Source organism: Pongo abelii, chromosome 2 (genome assembly GCF_028885655.2).
Source record: "Pongo abelii isolate AG06213 chromosome 2, NHGRI_mPonAbe1-v2.0_pri, whole genome shotgun sequence".
Lineage (NCBI taxonomy): Eukaryota > Metazoa > Chordata > Mammalia > Primates > Hominidae > Pongo > Pongo abelii.
The window spans coordinates 200,382,488-200,399,355 of NC_085928.1; the positions used below are offsets into that span (position 1 = coordinate 200,382,488).

General features: G+C 36.1%; 1 protein-coding gene across 3 annotated transcripts in view; it reads left to right on the top strand.

Annotated features, from left to right (window-relative positions):
- CLDN16 (claudin 16) overlaps nucleotides 1–16,868 on the top strand; it is a 122,774-nt gene that overhangs the window by 100,540 nt on the left and 5,366 nt on the right. For all 3 annotated transcript variants that reach the window (XM_054553129.1, XM_054553128.1, XM_002814414.5), the window contains 2 exons: nucleotides 11,079–11,181; nucleotides 14,816–14,980. In XM_054553129.1, the coding sequence (XP_054409104.1) occupies nucleotides 11,079–11,181; nucleotides 14,816–14,980 (268 nt within the window). The remainder of the gene's footprint in view (nucleotides 1–11,078; nucleotides 11,182–14,815; nucleotides 14,981–16,868) is intronic.

Consider the following 16,868-nt stretch of genomic DNA (forward strand, 5'->3'; position numbering starts at 1 on the left):
CTACTAGAAGAGACAAAGATAAAGCAAAAATTGCTCCTGCCTCTCAGGAGTGCACATTTAATGAGGGGAAAACAAAGATACACATGAAACTATAATAAAAAGCATAAATAAATTCATATTTTGAGCAAGAAATAAGCGAAGTATCATTGGGGAAGAAAATATGCGATGATTACTTCCTATCAGGGACATCGAAGCAGGTCTCATGAAAGAAAAGGCATTTGAGCAAAGCCTGGAAACAATGTAAAGCATTTCAAATTGTAGAAATGGCAGCAGGGGCCTTTCAGATAAGGGGACAAAGTGGCAAAAGTGCAAAGTGAGGAAAAGCTCAGGGCTTGTTAGAGGAGTAAAGTGGGTAACACAAAGCAGGAGGCAGAAAAAGCTCAGATATTCTTTTTGCCTACCACACTCTACCTATCTCAAATGAAGTTCTTTGTATTAGGTAAAAATGTTAGGAAAGAAAATAGCACACAGAATTACAATGTGCACAACCCTAAATCAGTGACTAGAGGCCCTCAGCTACCATCCTGCTCTTGTCATTATTGATTCATTTGTGTCTCTGAGAAGACTGATGGGGAGAAGAGAATTTGGGTTTTGAGATTTTTCAAGCGTGTGTTTGCATCTTAACCCTTATTAACTGCCTTCTTTTAAGCAAGTCACATTTCTTGTCTTTGGCTCAGTTTTTTCAATTATATAGATGAACTCAGTTGTTTCTAAGGTCCTTTTCAGTTTTTTTTTTTTTTTTTTTTTTTTAACATCAGATCTCCATGACTGTCTGAAACTCCAGAGAGTTGGACACTCACTAATGGACTGGTGGTGTCTGGCGCTTCTCCAGGCATTTCCACTGGGAATCTAGTGGGAGTATCCTCCATTTTTCTGTAACTTCATACACTCTCCCTTCCTTCATTCCAACTTTTTTCTCTTTTTCCTTCATTTCCTTGTTCCTTTCTTCCTCTTCTTTATCTTCCCTCTCTCTTTTCCTCCCTTTTCTTACCTCCTTCTCTTTCCCTCCTATATCCTTATTTTTCTTTCTTTCCCTTTCTCCTTCATCTCTTTATCCCTTCATTTCTCTCTCTTTTCTTTCTACCTTTTGTCATTTCACAAATAATCTTTGACAACTTCTGTATACTTGGCAACATGGTGGGTACAGGGTTATGAAGTAGGATGAGACCTGGAGCCTCCCTAGGCTGCTCCCAGTGTAGTGAGTGGGACAAATAGGTGAACTGACAGTTATAGCACCATGTAGCACACACTATGATAATGAAAACCCTAAGCGGGTGGCTCACTTGGTCTTGGATAACCAGTGAAAGCTACCCAAAAGAAGAAATATCTGAACTAGGACTTGAAGAACAGGTGAGTGAAGCAGGAGAAGTAGAGAGTATTCCAAGCTCAGGAAATGGCAGGAACTGAGATCAAAGTACAAGAGCATTGTATGTTTGCGGTATTTTGTATATTTCATCAAAGTAAGAATTTCCAGTTTAGAGAAAAGAATACAGGGGTTGGGTCATTAAGAGTTTTGCATAGTATGTAAAATATAGACCTTATACCATAGGCAAGGGTTTGTCACTGTAAGCAATATGTACATGTATTTTAGAAAGATTAATCATTCTGGCTATCTGTGGGGAGAGATTGGAAGGGTAAAATGAGCTATGGGGAGAACAACTAGGAGACTTTTGTTATAGACCAGAAGGGAAACAATAGTGGTCTGAACTTGAATGGCAGCAAGCATGAAGAAATATGAAATATGGGAGACTCTAAAAATGTCAAATTGATGAGAGTTATAATTGACTGCATGTGGGGACGTAGGTGATGAAGAGACACAGTCAAAGTTGAAATCCACCTTTCTGATCCAGGGCAATTGGAGGGGTGGTGATGTTACTCACCAAGAGTTTAAATGAATGAAAATTAGTGTCTATACAGAAACCTTCATGGAGCAATGTCCCTGAACCATCCTACTATTTTTTTCTGCTTAGCTTATTATACAATACTTAGAGGTAGGAACACAATTCTTTACAGTGGAGAAGTTTATAGATTTAACTTTATATCAGAGGGACCTGAGGTTAAATCCCACCTTACCAGGCAGTGACTGTATGAATTTAGACAGACTCTTAAATAGCTATAAACCACATTTCCTATTCAGTAATGAGAGAATAATAATACACACATTGTAAGTTTCTTGTGAGAATTAAATGAGCTTGTGTATCTAAAGCATTTGCCACAGTAGCAGGCAGATATGAATCAGCCACTAAATATTAGATATATTATTGTCTATTTGCAGTTTATTGGTTTTTTTTTGTTCTGGAGAAGGAGATGACATTTTGCATAATGTTCGCTGAACAGAGAAATATAAGATTTAAATTCTATTCCTATTTTTGGTATGACTTCTCTTGGAGAAATTTTGTTTACTTCTCTAAAGCTGTCGTTTGCCTTTTTTTTTTTAATCAGAATCTCTTTCTGTTGCCCAAGCTGGAGTGCAGTGGCATGATCTTGGATCATTGCAGCCTCCACCTCCTGAGTTCAAGCGAGTCTCCTGCCTCAGCCTCCCGAGTAGCCGGGACTACAGGCAAGCACCACCACGCCCGGCTAATTTTTTTGTATTTTTTGTTTCACCATGTTGGCCAGGCTGATCTTGAACTCCTGACCTCAGGTGATCTGCCCACCTCGTCCTCCCAAAGTGCTGGGATTACAGGTGTGAGCCACCACGCCTGGCCACCCATTTTTATATTTACATCTATTTCCTTTTTGTCTGACCAGGGAAATAAGACAGACAATAAGTCAAATAGTGAAGGTTATTTATCAAATGCTCACATTTGACAAACAAAATAAATTATGAGATAATAACATTGTTAATATGTTAACTACAAGATATGTAATTCTTAATTATTTACACTGAAATAGTTTCCTCACACAGTAGTTACTGATCTCTCAATTATAAAAAGGAAAAAGTGTTTTCACAAGAAGATTTCATTTTCAGTTCATCTTTGTTAATTATTTATTGAGAACCTGCTATATACTGAGCACTAGTAAGATTAAAATTTTATTACCTCAAAACAAAGTTGCTCACATTAGTATTTATTTTATCTGTATAATCAGGTTCTTGTCTGGGATTTCTATTTGCATTAATATTACAATTCTTTTAAACATAAAGTAAATAATAAAATTATTATATCCAGCATGCCCTTTGATTATATACATTTTTTAACTTTCCAATTGATTTCAAACTCTTTCAGCAGATGTTTGAGGCTACAAATATTCTCTTATTTATCTCATGATTTCCTAAGTACCTAGGATGTACATTAATGCGAACTCATGATGCATTTGCTCACATGAGTTGATAGAGCACCTAGTAACACACTTAGCATACCTGTTGAAAGAATGAATATATTAATGATATAATATGAGGTGATTATTGAAAATCTCACATTGAACCTTAAATAAGAAGTATGTCTGTAATGAAATGATCCTTTTTTAAAGGCAAGATTTCATATCTTGATACAATTTAAATATTTTCAGGATATGTATTTGGTTCATTTTTAAAAATAAAATTGGAATAAAAATCTGATTCTTGGGATATCTAATAAGGTTGATGAAGAGTATATTCTGGACTAGAGAATGTGGCTTTTTGCTTGGTGCTTTGAAGAGAGAAATTAAAAAAAGAGAGAAAAAAGAAATTGATAATTTGTAATAATTTACTCAACATAAATTGTGATCTTTATCACTGGGCAATAATCATTACAAAGTTGTAATGCCATACTTTTAAAAGGAAAACATTTTAACATGTGTAACCACTTAAAAATGTTAAAATGAAAATATTTAGAAAGTTCAGATACATAACGTAGGTCATATACCTGTGAAGAGCACAAAATTTTATTTTTCTACTAAGTTGTTATTACCCCATTTCTTATGATTTATACCTTTAGCCAGTGCTCCACAAATAACCAGAACTGAAACAAATACATTTTAGCAAAGTCATGTTTTTCTTTCATATCTTATAAATATAGGATATAGAGTAAAAAGAAAAGGCAACATTGATTATGATTATTTTGGTCTTGCTCCCTCATCTTTATTAAGGCCTGTATTGACTCCATTTAGGCCCTGGGATAGCAAAAAATATAATATAAAATGTAAAAGTAAAATATTCAGGATCTTGGTTGAAAAATTTAAATGTATTTTATGTTAAAATTGAAAATGTTTCCAATTTTAGTAGTCAAACATTATTTACTACAATATTATTAAAACTTTTGATATTTTAAAAAATTTAATTTTAAAAAATTAAGATATATCTTAATAAATATATCTAAGTAAGTACTAAGTAGGTATCTAAGTAGGAAAGTCACATCTTCAATGTTAAAATATATTACCACATGGATAGTAAAGTGGTGTGAAAATTATAAATTCTTATAATTTGTATATGCAAGGTGGTTTTTTAAAATAATATATCTTAATAGCTTATTTTCTTTTAGTTGTCTGTACATTTATAATCTTAATGCATATTGACAAAAAATAATCTTGTTTGATAGTGGTTAACCAACAATAAACATTTACAAAATCTATTGTGTATATTTACTCTCTCTGTCTCTCTGTAGGTAGGTAGATAGATAGATAGATAGATAGATAGATAGATAGATAGACAGACACACACACAGACATAATTTCCTATGTTACTAGAGAAGAGATAAATGCAGAACATTGTTGAATGTCTCTAATTCTCAAGTATTTTTTAGTGTTTCTAATTCTCAAAAGATATATAAAAATACAAGGCAGGCAAAATTGTTGCTGCTGATATTTCAAGATTGATAACAAAAGAGAAACTGGGTTAGACTAGGATAGAGAAGTCTTCATGGGAGACTGCTATAGAGTCCAGAATAAGAAATCCTAGGATTAAGGAACTAATTTATGCCACTGTAACTCTACTTGGAAGAGTCATCATCTCTGTGGTTTCCTAACACCTTTAAGTGACATCCTACTTATTTTTAGTACTGTAGTAATCACTTTCCAGAGCCAGTTGAATAAAGAAGGTCCAGAATGACACCAAATTGATGTAAGCTCTTCAGTCTAAATAATAATTTTTTGGCTTCTGGATTTAGCTGTTTTGTTTATTTACTTGAGTAGAAATTGCACTTATTAAGTAGCAGCTATGCATATAATAACCATTTTCTGCTCCAAACTTCCAATAAGAGCATATGAATTGATTGAAAAATTGAGATTTTATCCTCAATAAACATTTATTAAGCACCTATTATGTATCAAGAATAAGAGACTGTATGCTCCTTGAAGCCAGCTGCCATGTTTATCATCACTGTATCTCCAGCATTAATATAGTCAGCATGTTGACTAGTAAATGACAGGCATTTAATAAATATAGTTTGAAGAATGACAGATGGCCTATCATTGCACACACAAAAGATAATGCAGTATTTTCAATGCTATAATAATATTGACAAATTCCTGTGGGATTTCAGGGTAGAAAGTGATAAATGCCAGCTAGAGAGACTTGGGTGGTGGGGAGGCTAATGAAAAGTCTTTAAAATGGGGCTTGAATAATAAGTAGAAGTTTGACAGGTGGAGAGCAAGGAGAGTTATTCTCATTAGTATAATTAGTATATACCAGGAGGAGAAAACTCAAACGCCTTAAGGAACCAAGTAGCCAGCGTTCATGAGAGAGGGAGGTTGGGTAGGATCTCTGGGGAACCTGGTGAGCCCGAGCCCCACCTAAATGGGAGCAGCCAATTGTTGCTTTGTGAGATTGGTGAGTTCAGGTACCCGGACTGACCAAGTTTCTAAGGGAACCCTGAAATCTGAACTGTTCTGTAAAATCTCTACACATTATTGGCAACTAATTAAGAGATTTTTTGCTTTCCTCATGCTTGTGACTTCTACTTTATTGTCATACCTTAAATAAACCTACCTCTCTCCATTTAGCAGATAACCCACTCATCACTTTTAGGAACAATAGATATTCATTGAAATAATATACAAATTAGCATTGTTTTAATGTTATTTATTAATATATAAGTTGCAGGTTAGACGGAGAAATTTTAAATTTAGAATCCTCTATTTCAGACAACTCTGTCAGATTAAAAGTTATTACTTAACATTTGCATTTTTTACCCTTTAAGAAAGGTTAACTGTAATATTTTAAACATCAGCCTGCTTTTTAAGAACCCCGTCTTAAAATTTTCAAGAATTTGGATTTGCTTGCTTTTTAGTTTCTCATAAGCCATTTTACAACAGAGGAATAAGTAAATGAAGATGATAAATTATACCAGAGAGCATTCCTAAATATAATAAAAAACATGAAAAATTGTAACCTTGTCTTTTGTGCACAAAGGCACCTTTAAGGGTGTCTCCAGTAAGTGCTATATTAACACAGAAGTTTAGTTAATTACAGCCACTATTCTCACGTACCTTAACTGAGTGTGAATACCAAGCCATCTAATAGTGTGCCCCTGAGCATTAATACCTAATGAAATTGGATTCCTTGTTTTCTCTAATGAGCTCATTGCTTTTCTAAATATGGTCATTGCAGGTAAATGATCAATAGCCTTGAAACTGATACCACTACTGAATTATTTTGGCAAGATGGAAATACTCTTATTAGTGTAAAATAAGAATTTTTGAATATGCATTTCAGATCACTTTCTAAATAACGTCATGTATGACAGGAATGACCATAGTAGGCTAGTTTGTTTCAGTGGCTGGCTTAGACAGTAAGAAATTGTGGACAGTCGCCGTCTGATTTACAGCACAGTGGCTTCAAATTTGTATCATCTAGCTCAAGCTAAAGTGAACTGGATACAGCGTGTTCCTGTTGATTAAGACACTGCGGGGCAGTCAGCTTTGAGAAGATCTGTTTTCTGTTATGATATAGCAGTTCTGTACAAACTGTCTCTAACATACTAGTTACCTACAGCTGGCGTAACAAATGACCATAAACTCAGTGGCTTAACAAAAGATAACTTTATTCTCTCACAGTTCTGGAGACTGGAAGCTTACAATCAAGAAGTTGGCAAGGCTGCGCTGCCTCTGAAAGTTCTGGAAGAATCTGTTCTTAGCCTCTTCCAGCTTCTGGTGGCTGTGGGCATTCCTTGACTTGTGGCTGTATCCCTCCAATGTCTCTGCCTCAGAGGTCACATTGCATCTTTCTTTTCTGTTTCTCTCCTGCATGTGTCTCTTATAATGAAATTTGTCAGCCCACCTGTATAACCCAATATGATCTCAAGGTCCTCAGTTACATTTTCAAAGATCCTTTTTCCAAATAAGGTCATATACTGGTGGTAAAAATGTGGACATATCTTTCTGAGGGCCACCATCTTTCTCCACCTTCACTGTGGTTAGTTAGCCTAACACAGCCACTACTCAAGTCATTATGATGTTTAAGCACTTTACTACCACTATTTTTATTTATTGAGCATATCATTTATATTGTGTGTGTATTTGTAATTTTTAATTCTTATAACCATCCTATCATTATCTCCCGTATACAGATAAGGAGATTGAGGATCAAAAAAGGTAAGATCTTCCCCAAGGTTAAAACATAGATGGTAAGAGTGTCAATCTATATTTAATATTTAATGCATATATAAATTTAATTTCTGTGTAATGCATATATAAATTTAGATGTCCACATTATTTAGAAATTTGTGCGTTGAATTTCACAAGATAGCTGTTTATCATTAGATTTTTTGATCTCTGTGTTACACAGGGTCAGATAATCCTCCAGAAAGTCCAAGAATTGTTTCCAACTTAAACCTAAGGAGGAGCGTGCCAAGGTGAAGTTTGCAGAATAATAGCCTTGGGATGAGATCCAAGTTAGGGCTTACTTCACCCAAAGCTATCATCCAATACCCAGTTCTGGATTACTTTATCTTAAAATGGATTTGGAATTCTTTTTAAAAAAATGTTTTTAGGCTGGGCATGGTGCCTCATGCCTGTAATCCCAGCACTTTGGGAGGCTGAGGTGGGTGGATCACCTGAGGTCAGGAGTTGGAGACCAGCCTGACCAACATGGGGAAACCCCGTCTCTACTAAAAATACTAAAAAAAAAAAAAAAAAAAAAAAAAAAAATTAGCCTGGCGTGGTGGCGCATGCCTGTTATCCCAGCTACTCGGGAGGCTGAGGCAGGAGAATCCCTTGAACCCAGAAGGTGGAGGTTGCCGTGAGCCGATCGCACCATTGCACTCCAGCCTGGGGAAAACAGCGAGACTCTGCCTCAAAAAAAAATTGTTTTTAAACATTTGTAACTGTTTAAACAATTTTTTAGCACATATGCATCTTTTTAAATGGGGTACATAGTAATGTTTTGATACATATAATGTATAGTGATCCCATTAGGGTAATTAGCATACCCATCATCTCAAACATTTATATTTTTTTGTTGGAAACATTAAATATCCTTTCTCTAGCTATTTGAAATTGTATCGTTATTAACAACAGCCATCTTAGAGTGCTATAGAACAGAGGTCCACAACCCCCAGGCCACAGACCAGTACTAGTCCGTGGCCTGTTAGTAACTGGACTGCACAGCGGGAGGTGAGCAGTGGACAAGCGAGCGTTACCGCCTAATGGTGGACAGAAGCTCCACCTTCTGTCAGATCAGCAGCAGTATTCGATTCTCATAGAAGTGCAAACCCTGTTGTGAACTGCACATGTGAGGGATCTAGGTTGCATGCTCCTTACAAGCACCTAATGCCTGATGATCTGAGCTGGAACAGTTTCATCTAAAAGCATCCTCAACCCCCTACCCAGTGGTTCCATGGAAAAATTGTCTTGCATGAAACCGGTCCCTGGTGCCAAAAAGGTTGAGGACCACTGGTATAAAACACTAGAACATATTCCTCTTATCTAGCTGCAATTTTGTACTCTTAACAAATCTCTCCTTGCTCCCTGGCCCCTACCCTTCCCAGCCTTCAGTATCTTCTGTCTTATTTTTTACCTCGTGGGTTTTTTTTCTGTTTGTTTGTTTAGACGGAATCTCGCTCTGTCGCCAGGCTGCAGTGCAGTGGCGCGATCACGGCTCACTGCAACATCCGACTCCCTGGTTCAAGCGATGCTCCTGCCTCAGCCTCCCGAGTGGCCGGGATTACAGGCACGCACCACTACGCCTAGCTAATTTTTGTATTTTTAGTAGAGACGGGGTTTCACCATGTTAGCCAGGATGATCCCGATCTCCTGACCTCTTGATCCGTCCGCCTCAGCCTCCCAAAGTGCTGGGATTACAGGCGTGAGCCACCGCGCCCGGCCGAGATCAACATTTTACAGCTTCCACATATGAGTAAAAATATGCAATGTTTAACTTTCTATTCCTGGCTTATTTCGTTTAACATTATGTCCTTCAGTTCCATCCATGCTGACTTAAATAAAAGAATTTCATTTTTAAATTGTTAAATAGTATTCCATTGCGTATATGTACCATACTGTATTTATCCATTGCCTTGTTGTTGGATATCTAGTTTGATTCCATGTCTTGGCTATTGTGAATAGTGCCACAAAGAGCATGGAGGTGCGCACATACTGATTTCCTTTCCTTTGAATGAATGCCCAGTAGTGAGATTTGTTGGATCATAACGAATGGGTTTTAAATACACTGCAATGCTTAGGAGCACACCCACACACTGCTGTGTTTGAGTCTTATCTTCTCCATTAACTATGCTTTCTTGGGGTTATCTCTTAACTTTCCCGTGCCCCAATTTCCTCATTTGTAAAATGGATGATAAATAATGTCTCTTAAGGTACCTTAAGAAATAAGAAAAATAATAATATGCTAAATAGTAACTGCTTTATGGTATAGACTCTGTATTGAATAATTATTACCAACTATAAGTATTTTACATATAAAGTAGTAATAGAGGTAAAACATTCAGAATCGCGATGAAGTTGCAAGCAGTAGAATTTTATCTGGCACATAACACGGCCTCAAAAAATAGCATGAGGCAGAGAGTTTCACAGTGCATGTATTCCTGAATATTTTTTTATTTTCCAAAGCAAAGTGTTTTTATGTGTTTTTTTCTCCCCACAGCAATTTAATCCCCTTCTTTTGCATTCCTCATCCCACCTTGCTCTGTTATTTATTCTTTCTTGCGGAAAAAATTAAATTTTTATTTTCCAAGATAATTCATAGTTAAACTTTACTAAACTATTCCCAGATACACAGGGTAATTTGAACCCATAACTGGGTCAGAGGAAACAATTGTATTAGCTCTGTTCCATATGCGTGAGCTCTATCAAGAACACCTGAAACTATTTTCTGTTGGCATGTTTATGATTCTAAGAAATCTATTGTGACTTACGGTTTGTAGATAAAGTATGAGAAGTTTCAGGGAACTGGTACCTTTTAGCTCTAAGTGGATTCTTAGATTCATCTGCACATCATTTCCAAGTAAAAATGGTTTACCTTTGTCAAGTTGTATGAAATTAATGCTCAATTTGCTTACATCCATTACATAGCTTAAGCATTTATAATATATCATTGGAGAAAGAAATAAGACTTGGGGCCTTTATATATTTTATTTATTGGCATCTTTTCATTTATTGGTTTTCTTTGCTAATTATTTTATATTTATAAACTTCATATATAAAGATAATATTTTTCTTCAAGGAACCCAGTATTTGTGATAAAGAAAAAATATATATTTTTAATAGACTCAAGGTGTCAACAGTTATCATCTATTGTTATATACATACATATATATATATATATATTTTTTTTTTTTTTTTGGTGAGTAAATATCAGCACAGAGACATGAAATGATGTTTTTCCATAACCATAACTCAATGGTGGAAGCAGCCATAGATATTTAAATATATTTAGTTCTGGTTTTATCTCTTCCAGACATGACTTATTTCTCTACCCCCACACTACATGAGGAAGTGGATTCATTTCCTGGCCCAGAAAGGCTTCAATTGTCAGTGCTTAAGGGAAAATATTCTAATATGCATTGTTTGTTGTAAATGAAGTTCTGATCACGCATGTAACCACTTACTTTGCTATCAAACACAACCACCAACTTCTCTTTTTGATCAAGGGGAGCTGAACTGTGCCTGCATGAATTGTTTCACATGGTGTCTTCTCTAACATCTAGGTGAGCACAAAATGCCGAGGCCTCTGGTGGGAATGCGTCACAAATGCTTTTGATGGGATTCGCACCTGTGATGAGTACGATTCCATACTTGCGGAACATCCCTGTACGTATGCCTTAGATCTCACTGCTTGCCAGGATGGGAAAGGGACAGAAAACTGAGTTCAGGTTTCCATTTTGTGCTTTGTTTTCTATTGTACTATATTAAGGCTCGGTCCAGTTTGTAATGGTTAGAAATTGAGCTCATCTCGGAAATGTGAATTGAAATATATACTTCAGCACATTTTCTCTTTTCTCATATATTTGTAAATTCCTTGAGGGAAAAATATTATCTTATTCATTTCTGCTGTCCCTCAAAGGGCCAGGCATAGTGCTTCATACACAGCAGGCTTACAGTAAATGGTTTTTTAATCAAAATGAATTCTTTAGGGTGCTGTAATTTTATTATTAGACTGGACAGGTTAAGTGGAAAGCATTTCAGAGATGTTTTAAGCCATGACTTAGTTCAAATAGAAAGTTTACAGTTATTTCAAATGAAGGTTTGCTAAGAAAGAGAGAGTGGCAGAGGCAGAAAGAGGCAGACAGCCAGAGGGAGAGACATAGACTATGGGGATCAGTGGAAGAAAAAACCAACACATGTGACACACTGTTACAGGCAATATTGAAGCTGGCTCCCTTATCTTCCTTACTTTTAGCTTTAAATTATAGTTAAAGTCAGGTACAGTGGCTCACACTTGTAATCCTAGCACTTTGGGAGGCTGAGGCGGGTGGATCACTTGAGGTCAGGAGTTCGAAACCAGCCTGGCCAACACGGTGAAACCTCATCCCTAATAAAATTACCAAAAAAAGTTAGCTCATCATGGTGGTGGGAGCCTGTAGTTCCAGCTAGTCAGGAGACCAAGGCAGGAGAATCACTTGAACCTAGAAGGCAGAGGTTACAGTGAGCCGAGATCACACCACTGCACTCCAGCCTGGGAGACAGAGCAAGACTCCATCTCAAAAATAAAATAATAAATAAATTATAGTTACATGTCAGCAGAGCCCATGTTGCTATGAATAAAGAAATCTCCTAAATTTAAAAATCTTACTGTTGATTCTCTCAATCCTTCTCCATAGTGTTTGTTTATTTATAAGACCATTGAACCCTGCTAAGAAACATCTGTTCTGTTATGAAAGCAAAGTGTTTTACTCTCTTTCAAAGCAAATGATGGGTGATGGCACCATAAGGCAACTTCTTTTCTCAAGATAAATAAAAAATTAAACCCTTGGAATGTGACTTTTCCCCTGAACCTCTATTTCAGTCCAGAGAAAGCACTTAAAAACAGCAGCGCTCTAAAATTCTTCATCTGCTATTTAAAAGTTGGATGCCTGGAACATTTTTTAAAACATAGTTCATAAGGCCTTTGTTTTATTTTTGTTAAAAAGGATTTTCTTAATTCTTTTTCTTTTCCCCTCTCTGTGCTAACCTAGTTCTACCTATGAAGAAACACTATTTGCTGAATAGGAATGGACATTTAGTCTATTCGAAAAATTCATTAAAATGGATTTTAATTCATAAGCTGATAAGAAAATGAAAAATTAAAAAAATTTCAAACTTTTAAATACTGTTATATACATTTATGCAAGAAGAAAATATAATCACTCATAAGCTCACCACATAGAGAAAACCACTGTTTATACTTAATATGTTCCTTTTTCATATTTGACCTGTGCTATCACATTTTTCCCTTTTTTAACCTATTACTTTCAAATAATACACTAAAGACCCATTACTTTTCTTTAAAAAATTCTATCATGTTTAAAGACAGCAGAGATAAAAATGTACTCTAGGAAAATGACACATCTATACCCTCTTGGTTAGGATGTTACATATGAGGAAGTAGGATTTTATTTTTACTTTTTGCTATCTTTCATACAACTACAATTAGATAACTCTTCCCACTGTCCTGTATACTTAGGGTGTTTAATCCAGACAGATATGTTTGTCATGGCTCCAGTTGATATAGATAATTTGAGTCCCCACAAATCAGCATATTAACACCATTCTGGCAGTCAAATCTCACATGATCCCAGAAAAATAAATTTCTCTCTGGCCAGCATGACCTATCTGCTTTCAGAACTCCCCTCCTGGAGCCAGGCTGGCCATGAGGCCCCTGGTCCACCCCACAGGCTCTTCAGAGACCCTACATGTAGGATAGGAGTTGGAGAGTTCCGAAGGGAAGAAGATGTAGGCCCACAAGAGTTTGGACGAGTTCAGACCACCCTATCCTGACGGTATAGCTGGTCCCAGGTAGTCCTAGGTTTCAAAAGGGTACTTGGAAAATTTCAAAGGAGGCCATCCAAAGAACAAGAACCTTTTGGCTTAGGGCCCTGAGTAGGAGGCCTACTTGTATATGCTATTTAGTGATCAAGAAGATATCTTGAAATAGTGGTACTATCTAATAGGTTACCTATTTTTATCTTTCCTAAATTTTGAGAACAATGAGTCTTAGATTTGGAACATTTAAATTTTCTGAAATAATGCTAAATTTTGAGGTCTTATGAATTCCATTTTAGAGACAAATATTCATATATATTAAGATAATTATAGATAGTATGTTTACCTACCAATGAGGTAGGGGCTGATTTTATGCATTGATTTTCTCTCTCAGATGAGTCATAATATTTTTATTTTAAGTTAAGGAATATTGGCCGCATTTTTGCAAGCAACACATTTCCAAATAAGCCCTAAGGTTACCTACCATTGGATAAAAATTATTTAAAATACAAGGAAACCCCAGATCAATATGAAGATAAACCATAATTGCTGTACCATAAAAGGAATAAATTTTATTCCCCTTATCCATCAGCCAGCTAGAACAGTAATAGTTCTGATTTCAGTTAATTAATCTTCTATTTGAGATATGATTTCCCTAAGTTGAGCTCAGCATAACTATAACTCAGAGTTCCAGAGGCTTTCACAGTTGAAGATGCTTCTACTGCAGAAGATGATTGCTACCGTTCCACTTTCATCTTCCTGATCTTGTCTTTCCTGGACTGTCTACCATATATTCTTATTGTCTGTAGCTTTAAAATATGGTCATTTGACAATGCAAGGTTGAAGGCTTAATATGTAATATTGGCCAAGAAGAGTCATGATTTAAATAGCTGAAAGATAAAATGATCTAATTTCCAGAAATTACCTTCTACTTAATAGCACAAACTAACTCTCCTTCTGCTAAAGATCTCCTTATGACTTCTTCTATCCTGAACTGGCAAAAAGAAGTCTTGAAATATTTTATTCTGCTTCCCTGTGTCAAATTTTAGCCAATTATTATTTTTAAATAAAATTTTAAACAATTAAAGTGATTATTTATTTATTCGATATTTATTAAGAAATTTTTGTAGGACAGATATGCTACCTTCGATTCAGCAATCGGCTACAATATTTGTGAATGAGACATTTTCCAGAGTAGGAGACAAAAAGGAAAATATTTATTTCGTTTCCACTATCTACCAGGATGCTCTCTGCTAGTACACCAACAACAAAACTAAGTAGTGAACTGTGGTTAAACAAGCAATAGTGTCAATAATCTCATATTTTTTAGTTTTATGAAAATATTAGGGGTACTTATGTTCAAGTTCATACAAAGTCTGACTTCTACCGGCGGGGTGTGTTAACGTTACTTACTTGTCTGGTTTTTTTGCTATGTCTCTGTGAGTTAATATGGTTCCTTCTTCTGACTGCCCTGGTCTTCCAGTGAAGCTGGTGGTAACTCGAGCATTGATGATTACTGCAGATATTCTAGCTGGGTTTGGATTTCTCACCCTGCTCCTTGGTCTTGACTGCGTGAAATTCCTCCCTGATGAGCCATACATTAAAGTCCGCATCTGCTTTGTTGCTGGAACCACATTACTAATAGCAGGTACTGGTCTGGCTGGACTAGGAACAGGGGGTAGGGAGACTCTGCTAAGGACTTGAGGTGAAGGAGAGTGTTGTGCTGAAGCTGCTCATTTTCAGATTATATGTGGCTTCCTTTTCTAGATTGAAAAACTAAAGGTCACATCTACCAGCCCTCCTTACTTTAGCTTTGAAGTCAGGTAATTAGTCTTTTGTTAATATCTCAGAGCAAAATATGAAGCTCTCAGGCCAGGTGTGGTGGCTCATGCCTATAATCCCAGCACTTCGGGAGGCCAAGACAGGCAGATCACTTGAGGCCAGGAGTTCGAAACCAGCTGGCCATCATGGTGAAACCCTATCTCCACTAAAAATACAAATCCAGGCATGGTGGTGCACACCTATAGTCCCAGCTACTCGGCGGGGCTGAGGCAGGAGAATGGCTCGAACCCAGGAGGCGGAGGTTGCAGTGAGCAGAGATCGCGTCACTGCACTCTGGCCTGGGTGGCAGAGCAAGACTATGTCTCAGGGAAAAAAAAAAAAAAAAGGAAATAAAGAAAAAAAAAGCTCTAAAACTATGTTTTGGCCATTTAAAAAGTTACATAACTTCAATTTTTAAAATAATTTATCTTGTGATTATCACTAAAGTTAAAATCCTAAAGTAAACCCCAAACTTCTACCTCCTTACCTGTACCTACCACCACCAACTCCACCAATTCTTTTTAACAATAAACTAACAATTGTGCCAAGTCCTATGTTAAACTTGTCCCACGTGCTAACCCATTTGTTCATAAATGTAACAATAAACAGATCATATTTTTATCCTCACTTAAGATGCAGATAAAGAATTGAAGTTCTGAAGACTAGTCAAACATATTTATTAGTCAAGCTTGACTAATAAACAGCACATCAAAAAACACTTTAAGTAGTATTTATTAGTGAAACAGCAAAATGATACTTTATTCAGGTCTGTCTTCAACTTCAAAGCTTAGTCCTCTTCTTTTACAACATAATGTCTTCTTCTTGTCTGTTAGCAGGAAAAATCTTGTCTGCTAACAAAGCAAATGTAAGTGGGAGCCTGACCAGGCAGTGTGGGGTAGTAGATCGATATGGAGTTTGGAACTAAAAACACTTGGAGATATGTGTGTGTGATATCTTCACCCATGTCTCTGTTTCCTGATCTGCAAAGGAGCATGAAGCTAAGGTAGTAACATGTAGCCTGAATTGCTATGGCGAAGATGCAATGTGGGCGCAGCAAACTCTTAGCTGACTGCCTAACCCTTTATATGCTCAGAACTTGGGCCTCCCTGATTTTTGACACAGAAACGTTAAGTCAACATCCTAATAATCCTCAGACTGTATTATAAAGTTACAAAAATTTAGAATTCTTCCCTTCTGTAAGTCATTTATTTCATTATCCCACTTACTGACAGCATAGAACTTTTTAACATACAATGTATTTCATTTAACAGATTTAAACATTATTTAATCTAATTATTTACGGCTATACAATTTTGTTCCAGAATATTTTTGAGGCATCATCAGTAAATAACCCATCTTACATAAAACAACAAAACAAATAACATTTAAAAAATAAGTCTCTGAAGAAAATCCTGATAGGAATGACTGAAGAAATAACTAAATTAAAGACAAAGCATGTCCTAAGCTTTGGAAACATTATTTAGAATTAGTGTGCTATAAAATTTATTTTTTAAAGTCTATAATCTGTTTTGAAGTTTCAGAAAAGGAGTTTCTAACTGAAAACTGCAGATAATGGTATTATAGCAACGCTATAGCAACGCTATCGCAACATATACTGCGTTTTCTAAAGGTTATGTGTTTATCATCTGGTTTTTTTTTTTTTTTGAGACGGAGTCTCTCTCTGTCACCCAGGCTGGAGTGCAGTGGCGTGATCT